The sequence below is a fragment of the Leptosomus discolor genome, chromosome 7 (genome assembly GCF_034619465.1).
Source record: "Leptosomus discolor isolate bLepDis1 chromosome 7, bLepDis1.hap2, whole genome shotgun sequence".
In the NCBI taxonomy this organism is placed as follows: domain Eukaryota; kingdom Metazoa; phylum Chordata; class Aves; order Leptosomiformes; family Leptosomidae; genus Leptosomus; species Leptosomus discolor.
In genome coordinates this window covers 22,158,574-22,181,065 of record NC_141397.1, presented here as the reverse complement: position 1 = coordinate 22,181,065, position 22,492 = coordinate 22,158,574, and the positions used below count along the sequence as shown (strand labels likewise).

General features: G+C 41.5%; 1 protein-coding gene across 1 annotated transcript in view; it reads right to left on the bottom strand.

Annotated features, from left to right (window-relative positions):
• FYCO1 (FYVE and coiled-coil domain autophagy adaptor 1) overlaps nt 1-17,856 on the bottom strand; it is a 37,608-nt gene extending 19,752 nt beyond the window's left edge. The window contains exons 1-13 of the mRNA XM_086467894.1: nt 17,802-17,856; nt 15,689-15,795; nt 14,468-14,593; nt 11,503-11,609; nt 10,522-10,665; nt 9,648-9,741; nt 6,619-9,234; nt 5,473-5,565; nt 4,342-4,460; nt 2,830-2,997; nt 2,259-2,408; nt 583-788; nt 96-240 (exon numbers count right to left, since the gene is read on the bottom strand). Coding sequence (XP_086324020.1) covers nt 96-240; nt 583-788; nt 2,259-2,408; nt 2,830-2,997; nt 4,342-4,460; nt 5,473-5,565; nt 6,619-9,234; nt 9,648-9,741; nt 10,522-10,665; nt 11,503-11,609; nt 14,468-14,593; nt 15,689-15,795; nt 17,802-17,856 — 4,130 coding nt within the window. The remainder of the gene's footprint in view (nt 1-95; nt 241-582; nt 789-2,258; nt 2,409-2,829; nt 2,998-4,341; nt 4,461-5,472; nt 5,566-6,618; nt 9,235-9,647; nt 9,742-10,521; nt 10,666-11,502; nt 11,610-14,467; nt 14,594-15,688; nt 15,796-17,801) is intronic.
• Between the last annotated feature and the right edge of the window lie 4,636 nt (nt 17,857-22,492).

The window sequence follows — 22,492 nt, the reverse complement described above, 5'->3', positions numbered from 1 at the left end:
TATGTAGAGGTTTCCACTGAGTGGAAAAAAAAAAACCCCAACACTCCAAACAAAACCCTAGAGACTCCCCTCTCCATGAAGCAGTGTTTACTCACAGATCTGTCACACTTTGATCCAGAGACTCTCCCTCCACCTGACTTTCATTGTGGAGAGAGTCTGATTCCTGTACTTGGCACAGCTCCTCATCAGTGATTATATCAAATGCTGCATCATCTGGTGGTTTAGAGGCTTCACTTGCAACTGTGTGATAAAAGGACATGAAAAGAAACAAACAATATTAGCTGGTTGTCTGGAAAACAAACCAGCAAAACCCTTAAGGGGTACAACTGGCCCATTCTTTTACCTTTACAGAAGCATTAGGTAACTACTAGAACCAAAGGAAAACCTGAGGCTGCCTGACACTCATTTAATATACATGCAAATTTCGGTCAACAGCAATCAAAGGCAAAGATGGGACCAGTCCCACCCTGAAAACACTCCATGAACATGCAGGTCCTTGAAGCAGGAGTTAACCATGTGGTTCCTTGGAGAACATCCACAAACCCTACTTAATTCTCCACAGCGTGCAAACAATATACTAACCAAAAGCCCTCTCAGATGGTGACACAGGTGATTCCAATGAAGCTGGTGATCCTTCCTGGTTGGCACTAGATCCAGAGTCATCTGTACTGTCCACAATGACTCTAGGCTTATTAAAGCAAGCTCTGCAGCAACGCTCTTTTTTTCCACCAGGCTTTGTCACCATGTAGTTGTTGCAGCAGTAGTAGCAGAAGATGCGACCACACATCCTAAAAATGATTCAAAACCAAACTGTGTTAGAATAGTACCACATACAGGTGGAACATATCAACGTGACAGAGTTTGGGGCTTTCTCATAATTGACTTGTTCTCTGCAAAAGCCTGAATGCTACATCCACGGCAGAACTCATAATACTGACTGATGCTTTCTGAGGTGAAGGAAGTTTTCTTGACAAACGCAGGACAAAAATTCACATTCATACTTTGCTGCCTTAATAAACAGGAAAAACACAAAAAAGAAAACATAAAAATACTAAAAATTATATTATTTAAATATAAAGACATAAAACAAAGACACACAAATGTGCAATACAAATAAACAATACATAAATACATACAAAGGAAATGTACTTAATAATATTACACAAGTCAAATATACTCAATTAGAGCAAAACTGTTTGATTGTAAGGACTGTAAGAACACATCTACATGTCTCTACTTGGTAAGCACCCCTCTCCTTTTCACAAGGAAGAAAACACAGTATTGGATACACACATGTACGTTCATGCCTCCTGTCCTCTCCACTCTGCACTCTCTCAGTATTAAACCTGTCAACTACTTTTTAATGAACAAGTTAAGATTTTCATGGAGAAAAACACTGAGCAGGGATGACTTATTTGTGAAGACTCAGTGGTTTTGTTTTTCATAATCATTTAAATCATTAGTAGGTGAAAACACGAGTGGGTTTCACAGATTTTAGTAGAAATGAGTAATTTGGAAGTTGTTATCAGAATTCACTCACTATTCATTAATCCCCATCAAATGTTCCCTATATTCATATGTAATTGAAACAGCCCCAATTGCATATATCTTAAATGACACATCAGGTGATGAGGATAAAGAACAGTAAAGAGCCAAAACAAACATATCACTAAGACCCTGGAATGTGTCCACTTAAATATATTTGAATGAATCTAGATCAGGCAACTAATAACTCCAAGCAGGCTAACTGTATAGGAAATAATTTAGTGCTAATTTTTTTTTTAAATGTTACTCTGCCATTGGCAATTATCTCTGATCATACCTAGTCTAAGTAACCAAATGTACAATTGCACAGCATGCTGGATTTGTTCTGGAATACTTCTATCACAACAGTAAAACCATCTTAGTGAATACTGTTTTCAGCACGCACAGAGCAGTGCATAATAAATATATTAAAAACACAGTCCTTCAAAGAGACACACTATGTAGGGTGTGATTATCTTTGTTTCCAGAAATGAGAAACTGACAGACTCTCCAAGTCAGAGTTGCATCCAGATCTTTGCCTTAATACATGTCAAGGGACCTTTACATTAATGTCTCTTAACCCCTTGTAAGCTCAAGTGTTCTTTCAGTCTCTACAATGTCCTGTATTAACGATTTTGATCAATGAACTGTGAACATTAAGAAGTATTTAATCCATGTAAATGACCATACTGAATTCTGCTCCTGAACAGCATAACAGAGTTCAACAAACTGACCTGCAGTGGTGTCGGCGCACCATCCATGAGAACTCTCTCTGGCAGTCCAGACAGTGATTAACCTCTGTGTCCCCCTGCCACCTTTGCTCTGCACTAAGCTTCTGCTGGAACTCCAGAGCATCTGATTTTTGCCACAAAGCATCCTTATCTCTGCAGAGACACAGTTAAAAGAAAGAAGAAGACATAGAAATTATCAGTGCTGGTTTACTGTTAACCAACCTCAATTTAAAGGCTAGTGAAAGCTTCACAGTAAAAATTGCTTTGCTGTAACTTTTGAGGAGCTTTCAGAAATATAAATAGATCAAGAAGCCTACTGAAGCTCTTGGGAAAGGGGGCAGAAAAATACAGGCCATATAGAGAACTACATATTTTTGCAAAACAGCCAGCAAATTAAGGAGGAGATAGGTAACACTGGGTGTTATATTTTTGATTGCATTATGGAAACGCAAAATTTCAACTGCTGATGAGCTCAGCCATTACCTATATCTTCAGGAATACAAGGCTGAACCACCAAGGCAGTATCCCTTAACATCCTAAGCTACTTCTGCATGCTGTTTATTTTTATGCCAACCTGATAAGTTCTATCAAACGCTCTTCAAGGAACTGTTTTGTTCTTGTCAAGTCATCCAGTTCAGCAAATAACTTCTGGTCGCTGCTGTCTTTGTCTGCTGCCACCTTGCTGAGCTTCTCACTGTAATCCAGGACCTTCTCTTTTGCTTCATCAGCTTCTTTTTGGATCCTAATCAAATACAAAGGCAATTAAGAATCATTTTTAGCTCATTTGCATTCAAGTCTTCCTCACGGAAGAAAGGGGTCCTCCATCCTGATAAACAGGTAGTTTCAGTGAACTTGTTCTCAGCATGCATACTTTCTATGGCTAGTCAGAATCTCTACAGTTTTCTGCATCATTGAAAGTGCACACAGATCCGTTATCGGGTGAACACCGTCCGCAATCAGCAATTTCCTGGATGCCCTGCTTATAGTGAAGCTTGTGATTATGATTACCACACTGGGAACACAATTAGTGTCCCTGGAAGCTAAAATCATCAACAGCTGCAAAATGAGCTAAATGGGGAAAGTCTACAGGTAGTCCAGCATTTGCAGGTTGCATACAAAAGGGCCATTTAACACATACTCCCCCGGAGCCTTCATGTTCACAAAAGGGAAGCAAACCAGTTTCTCAGTATATTCTTCTAACACAGATGCAATTAAAAACCTAAAGGTTAAGACAACTGAGTTCACTGGACAGTCAGTGGAAAGAAGTGTTTCCAGGAAGCTTCCAAGAATGTAAGCCTTGGCTTGATGATATAGTAATTTCACTACTGTAAGTCCTAGCAATGGATCAAAAATGCTACAGCAACACAACACGAAGGGCTGAGATGGTCTGAACTCACTCAGCCAATTCAGTTGAATGAAAATGTTTTGATGAGTTAGATTTTGTACTGATAACCTTCAGCACAGATCAAGAATCATCAGTCTTCCCACAAAGAAGGCAAGCCCATGCCTCATGAAGATCTATTTCAGACTGCCAGATAATCTGCACCACACAGGTCCACAGTACAGATTTTGGAAACATAGCCCATGTTAGATACTTAAAACTGATAAGAAACCTGACAAAGACACACAGGATGTGGTCCCACTCAAATAATTCTTACTGATTCCCTGAAACTTCATGGAGAGGAGAGAAAAAACAAACAGTCAAAAAGTGCGAATTTTCCATTCCTTATGAAAAAAAAAGAGCCCATATTGGTGTTTTAATTCTGTAACTTAACCTGTAAGGTAAAAGGAGGTTATAAAATTTCTTTGTTTCATAAAGAATGACATACAATGAATTTAAATCATCAGCTAAATTAACAATACAATCTAACCTAAACCTTGCGCTCATGTGTGCTGTGTAATTCACATATTTCTCATCTGAAGTGACCACCTGATAGTCCCCATCAGTACCCATGCACCGTTTGCCCTACACAAATGCTGTGGCATATGCTACTTCATAAGCCACAGCAATTTTCAATATGCTTTGGTTATTGGCCCCTTGCTTGGCTTACAGTTAACAGCTTTTGTAAAGAACCCAAACTCGCACCTTTCCAAGAGTTCTCTCAGAGACATCACCTCCTCTTCCTTCTGCAGCCGAACAGATTCTGACTCAGACAGGAGCTCTCTTGCTTCATCCAGCTTTTGAGATAAACTCACATTTGCAGCCTAGTGAAATAAATTACTGTGTTTCATTACATATAAAACAAACACTTTACCAAGCATTGGACAATTACCAAGACACCTAAACAATTAAAAGAATCAATTAAAGCCAAACTACCAATTAAGATATTATTGTATAAGCAGACACTAATTAATTGTGTACTAATGATTGATTACTTCTGTCACACTAAATAAGAGAGAGACTCTAAAGTAAGAGTATTAAGCCTGTAATTCTTATTAGTCCATGTCAGTTGAGCCTTTGCCTCCTTTTCAAAGATAATGGCAAAAGAATACACCCTAAAAGTTTTTTCACCACCTATAAGTTTCAAAAGAAAAAAAAAATTAGGAAAACATTGTTTATTAACGCTAGATGGAACATGAAGGACAATGGAAACAAACACTTCTTTCACAGCTAGCCTCTCCAGAGAAGTCTGCCAAACTCACGAGTCCTCAGGGAACAAACCTAACGGCATCTTAAGGCCGTATTTCTGCTAGCAGGCAGGGCCAGGTTCATAACCTTAACTTTCTTCTTTCCAGATTCCTTACACCTCAGTATGACCCTCCTAACTCACCTGTTTCACAAATGCATTGCAAAAATCGGATTTTTTTCTGGCTGGGTAATTTCTCAGCCAGATTAATTCTCTGATTCAGTGCCCCTTGCAGGCTGCCAACAGTTGGATCCACACATGTGTCTGTGTGCAGTGGGCATGCAGGGCCTAAGGCAGACACCTTTGAAAATTGCACCCTCATTTAAGAAGCGTACACATAACCAGGTCTTACATAAAACCTGACTAGCTTTCAAAGCAGGACAAATCCTAAGCACTGCTGTGCTTTTCATAATCTCTGTTTCAGCGGCTAACTTTCAGCTGCCGAGTATTTTGTCTGCAGCACCTGCATTTATTCAAGGGTATTCTCAGACTCACAGACAATCATCAGAAATGCTGCCTGCCTTCTCAATTATAACACTAATGCCTGCTGGCACAAACACCTCCGCCTTTTAATCAGATCAAGCACCTACTTGTAACTCCGCAATCTCTTCCTCTGCAGCATGCTGTTGTCGCTTCTGCTCCTCAAGTTGCTCTCTTACTTTCCCACACTCTTCACTGACAGCCTAGCAGAGAGATTGAGCCAGGAGTTAGCATTCCTCTAGCGGTCACCCCTTCATCTATGAAATTCCCAACTGTGAATCAAAAGCGCTTTTACTGCCATGTATGGGATAAATGCAGCACCACTGTCAGGCTCATGAAAGACAGTTAAAAAGACACACAACTCACGGGTTCAAGGCAACACCCCTCTGTGTTGGTAGACTAGCTGTGTTTTACTGTTACTTTCCATGGGCTATTACAGTTCTCAACAAATAGAAGGCCCAAGTTGCGAAACGCTTTGGCTCAAAAGAGTGAGATAGCCCAAATCATACTGAGGTTTAAGACTTTATGAAAATGAAATGTAAATGAATGTACACTATTTTCTCAAACTCATGGGATTTCTGGATACCACCAGTGGCTTACGTCTCTGATCAACTGTCAGTGTTAGACATTATCTCAGAACTGCAGAACACAGAGTAAAATCTTCAGCCTTCAGGTGTGCTCTTTCACATATACAGAGCTGACTCACATCTTTCTGGAAGTAAAACTTTGATCTTCTCGGCTGCTACCTTGAGCAGTCGAAAGCAAAAATAACATGAGGCAATTAACTTTGACTGGTCTCAGTCTAAGCTTGCTTTCACCGAAATCAGTTTTAAGGAGAAGTAGTGGTACGGGTGTGGGGAACAGGTCTTGAAATGGTCCTACCAAAAAAAGAAAAAAAAAAAATTACAGCTGTGACCAGAGGGAAGATACAGAAGATGCCACCTTCAGTGCCAACATAAGAAATCATCACACTCTGCATTACTGGCTGACTTTTCCATATCACATGGCCTCTCCGCTGTGCTCACATGGCCATACTATACATCTCCAAAACTCTGAAGAGTTACTTTTACCTCAAATAGGCCTAGGTCATGAGTGTAGAGATGTTTTCAGATTCCCAGGCTAAGGCTAGTTGTGTGCTAGTCTCAGAGCCTGACCAACACAAACCTTAGGATTTCATGCAGTAATTGCTGCAGCAGATGGTAAAGCAGAGGAAATCCTGCTTTATATCCTCAGCTATAATAATCACATTAATTTACCTTGAATTTTGTCTGATAATTTAGAATCTCTGTGCTCATTTGAAATTTTATTGCAGACAGCTCTTCTTGGCTGGTCTCTTGGAAACTCTGTGCCTGTTTCTTTACTGTCTCCAGCTGCAATTGCAGACTTGGGACAGTTGCGGCACATATTTGAGCCTCCTCTAATTTCTCTTGCAGGCTCCTGTTCTCCTGTCTGAAATTAGAGATGTCAAGCTTCAGCTTCTCCTGTTGCTCTGCTGCTTGTTCTTCCAGTTCTCTGAGATTTGCTGCAGCCTGGGCTAACTGCTCTTCTGCATCCACCTTTTCGGAGGTCAAGGCACAAATCTGAATACCAAGTTCAGCCATATCTGTGTTGGTCCTGTGGAGGAGATCTTTGTTTTCTTCATTTTCCATTCTAGCAACCTCCAAGTACTGCTTAACCTTGGATAGCTCTTCCTTCAGGTTCAGCAAATTATTTTCCAGCTCAGCTTTTTGATGGGCTGCTGTCTCCTGCTCTTTCTTCAGCACTTCTTCTCTTTCTTTACATTGCACCAGTTCTTGCACATGGTTTCTGTTGAGTGACTCACTTTGCTCTTTGAGCTGCTGGACAAGCACCTTCTGCTCACCCAAGACAGTCTCTGTGATTGCCAGCTCACTTCTCATCTGCTCTCTCTCATCAGTGGTCTGCTGAAGCTTGACTCGCAGGTCGAGGACTTCGGCTTGCAGCCTAGACACTTCACCTCGGTTGACCTCCAACTGCTCTTCACTCATGGTCAGTCTGGAGGCCAGCTCTTTTGCCTCCTTCTCCAGAGAAGCAGCCTGCTGTAGCTGGTGTTTTTCCACTGATTCCTTTTCTGATGTGAGCGATTCAATAAGCTTTGTCTGATGAAGACATGTTTTTTCAACACTGAGCTTTTCTACCTCAAGAGTCTCTGCTTTCTTCCTATGTCTTTCAACTTCTGCTCTTAGCTGCTGACACTGGCTCTCCATGCCTTGCAGTTCTACTTCCTTCTCTGTGAGCTGAGCCTGGAGATACTCGTTACTTTCCTTCAAGATGCCTAAGCTTTTTTCCATTTGTAAACTATGCTGTTTGGCACTCTTCAGCTGTCTTTCAAGTGATGCATAAGACTCCTTGGTGGTCTCTTCTCTTTGCTTTAGTTCTTCATAGTCCGAGTGCAGAACCTCTAATTTCTCCTCCAGAATCTGGCTTTGCCTCCTGGCATTCTGCAAGTCTTCATCCAGCTGTTTGTTCTCGTCCCGGAGCTTCTTCTCTTTTTCATCAACTGACACCAGGGCATCATCTATCTCACTCTGAAGCTGTTTCTCAGAGGCTCTCAGCCTGGCTACTTCAGCTTCCAGGGAAGCTTTAGAAGCTTCCAAATTTTCCAGCTTCCCTTCCATCTTCTTCTTCGACTGCTGCAAATTCACATTCTCCACTTTCAGCTTCTTGCTCTCCTCACCCATGTCGCTCACTGCAGAGTTTTGCTGCTCCATCTGCTCTTCCAACTCCTTGGCTTTCTGGCTGAGATGCTCTTTCTCAGACAAGAGTTTCTGGTTTTGCTCCTCAAGGCTATGCACAGTCTGACTCACCTTTGTTAAGCGACCCTCCTGTAGTTCAAGTTGTTCTGCTTGCGACTGGATCTCCTGCTTCAGTGCTCCTTCCCTCTTACCACACTCCTCCTCAAGTTTCTCTTTTTCTTTCCTTGCTTCCTCAAGATTTTTTTCCAGTGACCCCACCTGAGCCAGAGACCCCATTACCTGGGTCTGCAGCTCAGCCATCTCCTTTCCTTTCAGGGTCAGGGCCTTCTGAAGGGCATCCATTTCCTTTGCCATGGTTTCCAGGCTCCCAAGCAGCTTTTCACTCTCTTCTTTAGAGTCAGCAGCAAGGTGATTGTATCTGGATTCCAGTTCCTTCTGTGCCTCTTCTTTCAGCTGCAGCTCCTCCCTTGCTGTTTTCAGCTGAGACGCACGTTCATCATTGAGTCTTTGCATATCTGCCTTTTCCTTTTCTGTCTCCTGAAGCTTCTCTAACAGTGCCCGCATCTGTAGGGCAGAGTCACAGTGGGCTGTGGCCTGCTGTCCCTTTTCCTCCAAGGCAACGTCAACTTTCGCAAGGAATTTGAGGTTCTTCTGTTCTGTGGAACTCAGCTTGGCTTTGAGCTCATTGATGCAAAGATCCTTCATAGCAACTAAAGCCCTAGAGGCCTCCAACTCCTGATTCAACACCTGCAGTTTTGAGGCACCGTCTTCCTTGCTGGTCACAAGCTGCTCCACCTTCTGCTGCTCCACTGCATCCAGTTCCAGTGACTGCAGGCACTTCTGCAGGTCATGAACAGTGCTTTGAGTAGTGTGCGAGAGCTCACATTGCTTCTGTAACTCTGTGATCATCTTTGTCAGCCGTGAGTTCTCCTCGCTGTAGTTATTGTTCTTCTCCTTTTCTACCTGTACTTGTTCTTTCTGAAGGCTGACAGCTGCCTGGAGCTCCTGGTTTTCTATTTCTAGCTGGTGAATACGATCTTGAAGTTCCCTCTGCCTCAGCTCAGCCTGGTCAAGTTCTACACGCATGTCTTCAAAGCCCTCAAGGTGTTCAACATTTAGTGAGCTATTTGCATCAGGGCTGGAGGGGAACTCTTGGGCCTAGATGAAGAGAAGGGTAAAACCAGAAATTTTAAGAAGTATTAAACATGCATTTAAATGGCGTGCTCAAATGAGAGCAAGTTCAGGTTCTTAATACACAGTGACATTGTATGTTGCATTCACAGCACTACAAGGTATCAACTTATAGGAAACAGAGCTTGTTTCCACAAAAGAAAAATGAAAACATACCTATCTGCAGGCAGTCTTCTGAATATATAGTTTTTTCCTCCACAAGATTTGCATGTTCAGTTGAATCAGCTACTGGACAACTCCCCTTACTTTTAATTAAGAACTCTTCTTGTAGTTTGCCATTGTAGGAGTCATAGTCACCATAAAACTACCAAGCTCTCCGGATCTATGCCATTAATTAAAGATCTGCCATGCCACATAACATTTATTTGCAATTTGCTTACCTGCAAATAATTGCTCACTAAACTGCTCATGCTGGAACTGCGACTTGGGGGCTTCCATAAATATGCTGAAGATCCAAGTGAGGACAGCGTCCTCCTGTTAATCACACAGAGAAACAATATATAAGAGAAGTCTAAGCACGTACATACATGTCTTTTTACTCTCACATGTAAGATTTCTCTAGTTATAACTACCACATACAAAAAGACACTGCACCTGGTGTCTGGGCCAACAACCACTGAAGCTGACAGAAAACAAAACAGGGATATCAAAGGCACCTATCAAAGATTATGGGATTGGTAGCCGTGACTTCCCACATCCACAAGAACCAATCCAGGTTTGCTCTAAGAAATTGTATTGCTGTGTTGTGGTGGTGGCTCAACCAGATGGTGGCAGCATGCAGTCCTGGAAAACTCCCACTGATACAAATGGATCTGGATCAGACCTAGTAGTTTCTGTTATCCCCCCCTTGGAGGTGGGATCAGGCTGTAGGGACTGCATATTGTCATCTCCACCATTGCTGCAAGTGAAGCACACTGCTTGGCTGTTCAGTCACTACACGTCTCAGCTCTTAAAACAGAAGGAGCTAAGGACATTTCTTCTTGTGCGTGTGAAGACGAGAATAGCTTGGGATTTGGGCCTAAACTGCAGTTCTTGGAAGAACGCCATTACAGAGCATCAACTCCGATCTCTGGTACACAGTTTATTGAAGGAGAAAAAGGCCAATTTGGTCACAGGCTAATTATATAGAGAAAGTGTATGTCTGCTATAACTCAAGTATTCCTACCTTCAAAAGCAGAAGCTTTTATAGATTCTGTAGCAGGCAGGTATTTTATGTCCCCTTCAATATAAAATGGCAAAGTGTTTCTATCTTACCTGGCAAATGCTGGCCAAGCAGCATCTAAATCATAGCCTCTTGATGCCAAGTCAAACTGAACGTCAGTAAGCTCATAGAGTTGACCCACAATGTCAGAACTCATTTTGGAATTCAGAAATGGACTTCTTGCATAGTACCAGTCACTTGAAAATGAAAAAAATTAAGTAATACTCATTCATAAGTAAAAAAGAAGCAGCAGTTTCACTTGCAACTCCCCCCCCCACACATCATTACTCACTCCACCCCAGAAAAATTATGATATGCTACCAACAACCAACATTCCATCCCTTTGATGTGAATGAAATCAAACAGCTTCAATTAATTCCACAGAAATATCTTTAAAGGAGCCCCTGCACAATTTTTTTTTTTCTCTAGTGCTTGGGCAAAACACTGGCAAGACGACATATTTGCTATACGCTGCATAATCACACAGTGAATGCCTAAAGCACACACTTACTACATCAAAAAAGAGGGACAGAAAGCAGCAACTAGAGTTAAACACACTGTGTAAATAGTTGGCTTTTTCTAAAAGCCCTACCAGTGCCCCTCCAACCAACTACAAACTGTCTTTGGTGTTCCTTGGCCAGAGGCAAGCTGTTCCTCTGTAGATATATGTAAATGCTTTCTGGGGCTTTGTGCAACACATCCAAATTAATCCTCTCTTATGATGTACAGCACAGAAGATCAAACCCAGAATCTTCAATGCTTACAAAAATACCACTGTTGAAGCCAACATATAGAAGCATCAGCACCACCCACTCCACACACTTTTAGCTGTAACAGCTTTCAACCTTTACCAGCCTAAGATAGGTATGAACCAGTGACCCAGGCCAAAAGGTTTATTATCCTTCCTATCCTATTACCAGCTCTCTAAGTCAACCATTTGGAAAGGTTTCAATTTCTTTCAATAGCTACTAGACGATGATGCTTGATCACACTGAGCAAACACCCATTAGTTAACAAGGTACTTTGCTATTCACCTGGTCACCTTGGTGTTCATAAAACATTGCTGCAAGGTGTCTGCTAGCCTTTGGTGAACCAGGGAGTAACGAAGAAATGCTCTTCCTTTTCCAAGAGATGTTCGTAGCTGGAAGGGAGAAACCACAAGAAAAGAAAATTCTAAATATCATTTGTAATCATGTAGACACATGGCCAGAACAGTCTGCATACTGACACAAAACACACAATCAGCTACTAGTCGTAAAGGAAGTAGTAAGAACTGCCACTGAGGCACACCTTCTCCCAACACTGTCATTGAGTGGAATCTTTTTTGAATGACAAATTTGTATCTACAGCTGGTTGTTGTCTGTAATAATATAAAAGGCATCACGGGACCAATGAATATTGAGTACATGAGTATAGACTATGCTAAGGGCAATCCCCAATATAATGCAAAATCTCAATGTGCCCAGCAAAGCCAGAAGTGACTGCTTAGGTTACTTAAGATGTGTCTGGCTCTTGAGATATGTCTGGCCACAGCTGGAAAAGCTTTAGGACAGATCTAGTCAAAGAACAAAGACGTACACATAACCAAATATATATCCCCATGGACACAGTAACTCCAGATGATGGAAAAAGCCTTTCCTAATACTTAGCCATTAAGTTGATAAAAAACTAATTCTTACTTCAGACCAAGAACACTGCATAACTGAACTAATGGATCTTTTTATGAAGACAGCTGTTAAATCAACATAAGGGGGATCACAGAACTCAGCACTAAATTTTGTTATAAGTACTGACTTGGGGAACTGATGTTTTGTCTTTTACATCTGAGCTATTTGTCCTGCAAAATAACAAGACACTAAACAGTAGTGTTTCACTTTTTTCCATCAAAATCAGTAATCAATTTAGGGATGGAAAATCAAAGTGACGAAAAGAATCTCTTGCCAGTCAGCCATGCCCCTAACCAAACTGCTCATCCAACTAACAAACCAATTATATTAATGATTTAAAAATGGAGGCCAAGGAAAATATTAGAGGGGCTGAGGATCAAGTTAGCAGGTTACTGTAAATTTTGCTAGAAAAGTTAGCGTGAAAGAAGGCCCACAGGCCACACAAGCTTTCTCTCCTTCTGATCAGTATTCCAGTGTGGTGAAGTGAGAGCAATACCTTAACTCTGTTTCCTTGGTTTTGCTGTTTCTGGGCTTCTGTGCTCAAGTAAGACACAGGTTCCTTGTTTATCTCAGCAATCCACTACATACAAAGATGTTTCTTATAAATGGAATGGTGAAACGTGGAACAAAGGAAGCAACAACTTTTACCACTTTTTTGTTTTGAATTCTACAGGACACAAAGTGTGAAATAACATGGTCCCCAAAGGCTAAGTACCCCAGAAACAGAAAATTTAATCTGACAACTGGTTTTCAAGCTTATTCACCTTGCAGATGTCTGAATATTTCTTCAGGGAGATGCCATCCTTGCCCTGTGCACAGAAGCTCAGAAGTGTTTTTCCTAACTAGGCATATGTAGTGAATATTTTAAGAATAGTCAAAACACCCACTGGAAGCCACTGAACTAATCCGATCCTTACTCCCATTGGTTTATCAATTGAAATCACAATGCCTTTTCTAAGCACGGAGATACTAAACCAAATGTACATGACAGGAAGTAAAGGAAAATATTTACATATATGCAGCTACAAGTAGCCAAAGACTATTTGACTGGGAAGCAAAACCATGCCACCTCCTGCTAGGGCCCTGCTAGAATTCAGGGAGGCAGACAGTGTCTGGTATTGTCAGTGTTTCCATGTTGACTGCAAACAGTGTAGCTAAGGTGCAATGTACACCTGTAGCCCCGTAGCATGTGCAAAGTATGGCTGTAAAGACTTGGAAAGATTTGTATTCCTGCAGCAGTAGTCACTGTCATTACTTCTCCAGTCTTCCTGGAAGTAGTGAGAAAGTCAAATCCAATTTCCGTAACTCTCCCGTTTCCCTTCCCAGTGGTAAAAAAAATTGGAGCCCTTCCTTGGCTTGTTTGCCTTGGAACAGCAAAATTCAATATTGCCTAACTTGCTGAGAGAAGAATGTGAGGTAGAGAACACAGAGCCTGTCTCTGATAGAGTATCATGGGTCTCTTTCAGATGGCTCAAGACAACATCATCTAGAGCTGCTGCCGAGGAACTGCTAAGAGAATAGGTGAATCTGCTGTAAATGGTAACTTGCTAATACAAGTTAGCACTGCATCTGGACAATGCTGGCCACCACATAACCACCTCTTTTACCCATAACGGAAGTTCTTCAAATGATTCTAAAGACTCAGACAGGATGGATCAGCACAGAAAGCTTCTAACAGCACTTACTTCACCCACTCACCAAGCTGAAGACATAAGACGGCTGTTACAAGACTAAGCTTGTATCACAAAAAATAAAGCTTTTTGCCCTGTTCATAACAGCTTATCCAAGGGAACAATTACAACCATCTCGAGCCACTACATCATGCTATTTGACATGGAAGAACAAAGTTGAGACAGAAGATGAAACACTGCTCTCAGTCAGTCCTCCTCAACTCTACTGACCAGTTGAAAAAGTCTTGAGAAATGTCAAACATGGTGAATCTTTCCTCTTACTCTTAGAGCAAGTCCTGGTCTAAGCTGTGCTAAAGATGGCAGGCTCTACCCTTGACATAATTTTTCATTTATTTTTAGAGAAAATGGCACTAAGTTAATGAAAAGGTGCGGCACAACCAGAGACAAACAAGACCATTCACTTGTGTAAGTGGTCTTCAAAGGAAGTAAGAGTCAGGCTACCTAATCCTATCTAATTTAGTGCCCTAGTAAAAGGAGTAATTTTGCATTTTTATACTTTACATGAGAATTAAAAACAAAAATTCAAAACTTTTTTTTGCTTTATGCTAAAACCAGTGTATTTTCTTTTGGTTTCTGTTGCCCCCTGAAAAGGCATACCAAAACACAAACCACATATTATGATGCTTAACTGATATACTTACTTCCGTAATAGACTTGACAAAGCGGATTCCATCATTAGCTCCTTTGACTTTCGCCAGACAGTCGCAGAAATAATCCCAGTAGTCTTTTCTGTTCCCCAGCAATGTGTTTTTTTCTTTCTGGTCAAACTTAAACAAGGAAAACAAAAAGCAGTGAGCAAAACTTAAACATAAATACATCTACTTGAAATTCTGTTCCTCTCCCAGCAACACATGTTTTCACGACTCCTCTTAGTTTTAGCCAATGAATTCACAAAGGAAAAAAGACATTGTACTGCACTGATGCAATCCAGCAGTTACAAAAGCTACTTTACAGACTTTACAGACAGTAACAGATAATAATGTTCTGGATCTAGTTAAAATATAGACATCCATTCAAATTGCTGAAACAAAGATTTGCAACAGATTCAGCAGCTGTTCAAGAGCACGGAACTAACAACCAGTTGCTGAGAGACCTGCAATCAAGTGTGGCAATGGCACACATGTACATACCAGAAAAACCCGCTCTTGCTAAATCACACTCAGAGCAGAGGTGCAGCAAGGGTATGGACTGCAGCTTGGACCAGTCAAATCTCAAAGGATTCTTCAGCTTCTGCAACCCTATTAAAACTCCCTTGCCTAGATTAAGGCTAGATTAGCATGTCTTTGCTGTAACCAGTGACACAATTACACAGGAGTATGCAAAATTTCAGTTTCCCCAGTAGTGTCCCCTTTTACTTAAATTTTGAGGATGGCCAAAAAGCAGAATTCCAGATTAAAAATCAGCCCTTCGTGTTAAGCCTTCCAAACAATAAAAATGAACTTCCAAAGCGAAATCGCTAAAAATTCTGTAAATTGCTCATACTGTTATATTTGCACCATGAACAGATTACTAGTATTTATTTTGCATTAAAATGTTGTCAAAATCTCATTAACACAGTTTTTCCAAAATAATTTAGCAGGATATATTTTAAAATCAAGCTCAAATTTTTTAGATCAATAGAAAAACATCTTACATTCTTCAATCAAACTGCCAGCATTGTCTTTTGATTACATTTATTTAATTTCACCTGAAATTAGTAAAATAAGCAGCACATATTTCAGCCCACTTATCGGGGGGAAAAAAAAAAAAAAAAGAGATATTCAACTGGATATTTATGATTATTTGAATTATTGAAGAGGCAATAAGAGAAAACAATGCCTATCTTTGATGGTGGATTACAAATGACCCATGTCACTTTTTACCTGTAGAAGGTACTCAAGCTTGTAGGAGAATTTTTGCAAGTTGACACTATCATCTGTGATCGGTTCCCCTCCTTCTTTAAATTCTTTACTTAATTCAGTCACAGCATCTTTAAAACAAAACACCAAAATTATTAACTAATGCAATAGATATATAGCACTGAATCCATAAACAACTAAATAAATGGGGTTTCTGCCTGGACATTATGCATGTGTATTCAGTTTCTTTCAGTCCAACTGTCTTAACAACAATACAAAAAGCTTGCTGACATGCTTGCAATTTAACACCACTTATAAAAAAAATAGAGCTCAAATCATGTCAATCTGTTATACCAACATCATCTTCTTAAAAAAAGCAAAACCTCCTTCTGACACTTAGCAAAAACTGGTAACAGACAATTGCTAACCGGCTCTTTAGCAGAGGAAAGACAAATAACTTTTTGCTGTCTCATGCACACATTAAGGTATTGCCACGGGACAAACAGAATTCTGGTTAGAAAGGACAAAGCATGCAATCTGCTAAACAGGATCAGTAACACGAGAACAGCCGTTCAGTCAGCACATTTATCTTCTCCAGGCTTTATTCAGGAAGGTTCAGCTCATGCTGGTTGCAAACATAAATAGGGAAAATAATTTATATAAAAATAAGCATAGAGCAACTCCTCTTCCCTAAAACCTACACCTATAGTGGGTGAGGAAATCCCAAGTCATAGCAAATTCTGTTGTTTCCCTGGACACTCTGGCCCCAAAGCATGCACTTCTCAGCATCAGAAATTACTAATTTTGAGCTTGCTTTCCCCTTGGTTTTATACTTTTTTCAGGTGCCTGACTGAGCCTTAGCTCCCAGTCCCACTCAATCCCCTCTGTGAATTAAAATTTCTTCTTGTTAGCAGGCATGTAGATCTCCTTTTCAATAGAATCATAAGAGCCATTAAGTCGGAAAAGACTTCTAAGATCATCAAGTCCAATCATCGACCCAGCGCCACCATGCCCACTAAACCATGTCCCAAAGTGCCACATCTACATGTTTTTGAACACTTCCAGGGATGGAGACTCCACCACTTCCCTGGGCAGCCTGTTCCAATGTTTGACCACTCTTTCAGTAAAGAAATATCTCTTGTTACTTGGGAGAAGAAACCAACACCCCCCTCGCTACAACCTCCTTTCAGGTAGTTGTAGAGAGTGACAAGGTCTCCCCTCAGCCTCCTCTTCTCCAGACTAAACAACCCCAGTTCCCTCAGCCACTCCTCATAAGACCTGTTCTCCAGACCCTCCACCAGCTTCGTTGCCCTTCTCTGAACCAGCTCCAGCAACTCAATGTCCTTCTTGTAGCGAGGGGCGCAAAACTGCACACAGTATTCGAGGTGTGAATACTGTTACGTTACAGGAAGATCTAGATTCCCAGCTTTGGTGCATATCATAGCTTATATTAAATAAAAATTAAAAGGAAAAATATCTGGACCTTGGTATAGGCAGCTGATTAGGACAGAGACAGACCAGGAAAAAGGTTATGAATCTGCTGCCAATTTTGCCTGCAACAGAGCTGTGGAAAATGAGGTTGGCTACTGCTAGTGGAGGACAAGTTAGGTGCACAGAAAGCATGTTCCACAGCAGCAAGAACAGCAAATCAAATTCTCCAGCATTCTTCCTTTGGGTCTCCATTCCCACTTTGGTTTGGCCTCCTGGGTTTTTTCCCTTCCCACATTAGCAGCAACTCCACACCAGCTTCCCATCAAGGCAGGGTCTAAAAATCAGGCCTTCTCCTTATCTCTCATGAAGTCTTGTAACAGCACAGCTCTAGTCACGACAACAAAGTCGTGACTAGACAATGCACATCCCACAGACACACTTTTTATAATCGTAAAATATATTTCTCACCTTGTACATTTAAATTTGCAGGATTGAAGAATATAGGATCCTGCAGAAGGCACAGCACATCTCTCACAAAAAACATCATACGCATCCCTATTGAGCACACCACACACCTTGAACTATGTTGCTGCAAGTGCTGCACGAAAGTGTTACACACTGAAAACACAACTCCTACTCTCTGTTATCCAAAATGCGGAGGATGCAGTCCAGCCTACTGAATGAATCTGTCAGCATGGCACTGTACCTTGCAAGTCTCTGATAATCCGCTGCAGCTGGCTTTCGCCACTAGTTGCTGCCATCTTGAAAACCAAAGGACCTCCCCTTCTGGGCTGTTAATCTTTTCATCCATCTAGATAGAAACAGCAGAGTTCATATCGTTGATGACCATTGGGCTGACGAAGATTATTCTTCTCTGTGATACCTGCAATTCTGTAAAAGTCAAAAATAAAATTAAAGTCTTTATCATCTCAAATGAGCAGAAGAGAGGTGCTTTGGCATTTTAGATCCTGTTTAGTAACGAATTCCCATAAAGCCAACTTTTTTCCAGGAACCTCCTTTCTCCTTCTAGACTTCACTTTCCATTTCAGTTATTTCTTCAGTTATATCTTTCAAAGCTACTGAGCAAACCTCAGAGAGCAATTTTCTCTTGCTGAAGTAACAACACAGTTAGTCTTACAGCCCAGCTCAGGCTGGCATTTTGTGCAACTCATCTCGTGACCCTGACAGAGGTTCTGATGACATGGGACTTTCCCTCCCAAAAACCTCTGCCAGATCTTCCCTACAGGCTGCACAGTAAGAAGTACAACTTTTCCATTTCAAGGAAACTTCCAAGACACAGACTAGGCATGGGCCAAGGAGTCAAAAAAATGATGCATGTCTGATTCTCCAGCATTGGAGCATATTTTTAACTCATAAGAGCTACTAAAAGATTTAGTACCAGAGACTGTTTTTAGCATGAGAAACATCCCTCATCCCCTCCTCAGAACCCACTGTTCCCAACACATGTAAGAGGACACCATTTTATTTTAAGCTCTGTTACAGCATACTAGGGCTGGATAAATATTCCTTGCACCACCTCCCTTGCTTAGAACAATGACAAGTGAGTTGCACCTCGCACTCGTAGAAAATCTTTCCTTAATTAAAATTAATGAATTAAAATTAATTAAAACCTCAAACACTTTACTAAAACAACCATGCCTGGGGACCCAAACTTTCAAACACTATCCTGGGAATGATCATTCAAAAAAAGCCACACAGAAACTGCACAGTGAACTTACCAAGCATCCTGTTCAAAAGAATTCTGCCTGCAGTGGTACAGCCAAATTTTCAAGCAAACACAACACCCAAAGTACTGAATCTTTAGAAAATTTGTCGTTACACTTCTGTGCTTTCGCTATCATTCAAGCTGAACTAAAATGAAATTAAGTTGTAATTAAATCTTACAAACTTTTGAAATACAAATATGATTAGGTCAAATGATTATCTCTCCTTTCTCTTTTTTTTAATTTCACTCCCAAAATAACTAAATCGGCATGGCTGAAGTAGGTGTCTGAACGAATCAAACCAACCATGCTTCTACTCTATGTATTGAGGTATTGTTTGGAAATGGTCCTGATGTGATCCCATATTCTTTTCTTTTTGAAACAAAGCAAACCAAAACAAACTAGAGAGACAGAAATGTACTAAGTACAAAGAAAAGGCTGAAACTAGGCTTCTTAGTGTGTTAGTTCCTGTGCTTTGTTACCTGCTAGTTTCCGTTTCTGTATTTTGATGGCAGTCATTACGTTATGACACAACCGTTGTGTGGACCATGTGCTGCCTGGGGAAGGGCCTTGGCTGCAAAATCCCCACCACAACTGTGCTGCTTCAGGGAGAGAAGGCCAGCACAGCATAGATCGACTGACATTTCGCGGTGCCAAACGTGATTTTTTTTACCCTAAATCAACAATATTACGTACCCAAGATTCTTGTCTTGATTCTACTGAGTGATCATATAAAGTACTGCACTTCCTGGCAACTTGCTGAGTTTGAGTACTGTCACGGTTTAACCCTAACCAGCAACTAAGCACCACGCAAACTGCTTGCTAACTCCTCCCCCCTCCCAGCGGGATGCAGAGGAAATCAGGAAAAAAAAAGTAAAACTCATGGGTTGAGATAAGAACAGTTTAATAACTAAAATGATTTTAAAAATAATAATAACAACAATACTAAAATATAATAATAATAGTAATGAAAACTAATATAACAAAAAGAGAGAATTAAAACACAAGAAAAGACAAGTGATGCACAATGCAATTGCTCACCACCCAGTGGCTGACGCCTGAGCAGCAATCGCCCCTTCCCACCAACTCCCCCCAGTTTATATACTGGGCATCATGTCCTATGGTACGGAATAACCCTTTGGCTAGTTCGGTAGCCAGGACAGGTACCAATGAAAAAAAGCAAGAATAACAAACCCAATGAGTCAGTATGTCTTTTTCTAAGCACCCACAGTAGCATCAGCTATACCTATTCAGTTTGGTAACTGTTACAGAAAGGAGCTTAAGTGAGAAGACTGTGCAATGTGGACAACGGAAAGACAAAATGTGTGGCCAAACCAAATGCTCTTCCTCACACAATGGGGTAAAAGAGCAAGGACCAACAAGGTGATCCTGACTGTCCTTCTCAAAGGTTGGAACAAGCTCCAATTCAAGGTTCCAGAGGCAGAAAGACTATGCGAGAGGCATGTCAGGAAAACAGCGAACAGGCCATCTGCAGGCATGTACAGAGAGCCTGGAAGAGAAAGCAGTTGGGACTTGAGCCCTTATTTTGCAACAGCCAGTGGGGAGCAGGACATGGGGCATCCTACAGCAGACAGGCGCAGCACAGGACCCTGTCAAATGCTAACTCCCAGCAGACTGCCCGAGCAGAGATTTACTAGTAAGGTGGTTTAGAGTTGCCCCAGCCCCACTAGCACTGTGTAAGTTAGTGCGTTTGCCCATAAGCCACAGATAAATGGCTACTGTGTGCCCCACAGTTCAGCAGCACAGTGCAACGCTAGGCAGTGTGTTCCCAATGGTTTGATCCTGTTGTGCCCAGGCAGACCATGACATGCATCTTTACCCCTGCCTCTGATCTCTGAGGCAGAATGCAGGAGCCCTGAACAGAGACCACAACTCAGCTGGAGGCCTGTAGCTGCACAGCCCACTCCTCTGCCTGCTCCCAGTCACCCCCTTCCTCAGGACAGGGGGCAAGGTCTCACAGCTTTCCTCTTCCTTGCATCAGCTCCCACCCATGAGACATGCATCTGACCTTCTCTTCCCAGAGGCGAAGGGGATCTTTTGACCTGGGCTACTGAACAAGGAGAATGTGCTAAAACTTTTTCTACCTGCCTCTTCCTCTGCAAAATGGGGGGAAGGGTACTTCTCTCCTCTGTGGCCCTTCCAGAGGTGTTCTTAGAAAACACAATCCATCCCACAGAAAGGTGCAGAGCTCTTCCTATGGCAAAGAAAGCCAACAACATACCTTAACTGGTTTCCCAATGTTTCAGAATAGGAAGAGCTTCTGTAAACACCTGATCTAGTCCTTCCTCATCACATAACAGGATTGTTTAGAGCAAACTCTGTTCCTCCAGTATTTACTGTACTATTATGTATGTCTGTAAGTGTCTGCTATGTGAGAACAGCATTATACATGTGTCAGGCATGAATGACCTGCTTTGGGTCAAAAGCTTTTTAGGTGATGCATTGTTACCTCTTATATAATAGCATTTCACTAAGGCTGACTGCATTAGCTTGCACAAAACTGCAGAGCTGCAATGACATCGGTGCAGTCACACTAAGGACCTGGCACAGAGTATGGCAGCGGAGGCAAGACAGGGCATGCCATCAGTCCCTCCTCGCACTCTTGGGCCGAGCTTGCTCATGTCTGAAGGTGGCTGCTCCCTCCTCTGCTGGCATAACTACTAGTGTGGGGGTGACAATCTTCTTTACAGAGGATATCCTGGAGATTAAAGAAAGAAGCTGAAAGGAAACAGCCCACTTACAGGAAAAGAAAAGATTTACCTGAAGGGGAGTGAGACACATACAAAACAGTAAAAACAAATTAATGACTGTAATTAAATTGGTTAGTGGGGTAGCTAGAATGACCTACTTTTAACCTGATCTCATAAATTTCTCTTTGTGTTACTGTAGGCATGTCTGCATCTCCAGCAGCTACATTTGTTTTAATTCATTGGTCACTTCCAGCCAACCTTGACAGAAGGTAGAGGCCTTCAAGATATTACACTCCTCCGTGTACAATCAGAACAGGAAGCTGGGAGGAAGTCCACGAGCAGAGTTTCTCTTCATTGATAAAAAGGCTGCAGTGAGACCTCCACTATAGCCTGGTATCAGAGAATCCACTCCTCACCCAAGTGCATTTTCAGCACACACTGAGAGCACAGCTCACACTGCAGATTTGGTGCAATTCAGTTAAAAAGTAAATTTGATCTGTAAGACAAATTAATTGGAAACCAGGGTCCACTACTTTCTACTGCATACAGAAATATTTCACGTTAACATAACTACTCTGGTCTAGCCATTCCAAACAAGGGCACTTCATCACATGGCCCCCACTGCTATCACAAGACCTTTAGTTATTTGGTGCCTGCAATTCTACACCTATTCTAACACTCCATGTGAAACAAAACAGGCAAGTGAGGATACTGAGCCAAATCCTATGTTCATGAGTCACAACAATTTTAATTGTGTTATTCCCTTGTGTAATTTGAACATGACTTGTTCCGTAAAAGCAGATAGTGATTGATAACTGCAAGGCACACTTTTGGAAACTGTGTGGGAAAAACAACCTACCAGGTCATACAGTTGGCTACAAGACACACTGAAAGCAAACCTCACAGCAAAGATGAAGGAAGAACTGGGAAAAGGAAGTCTCTAACTCTCAGGACTGTAACAC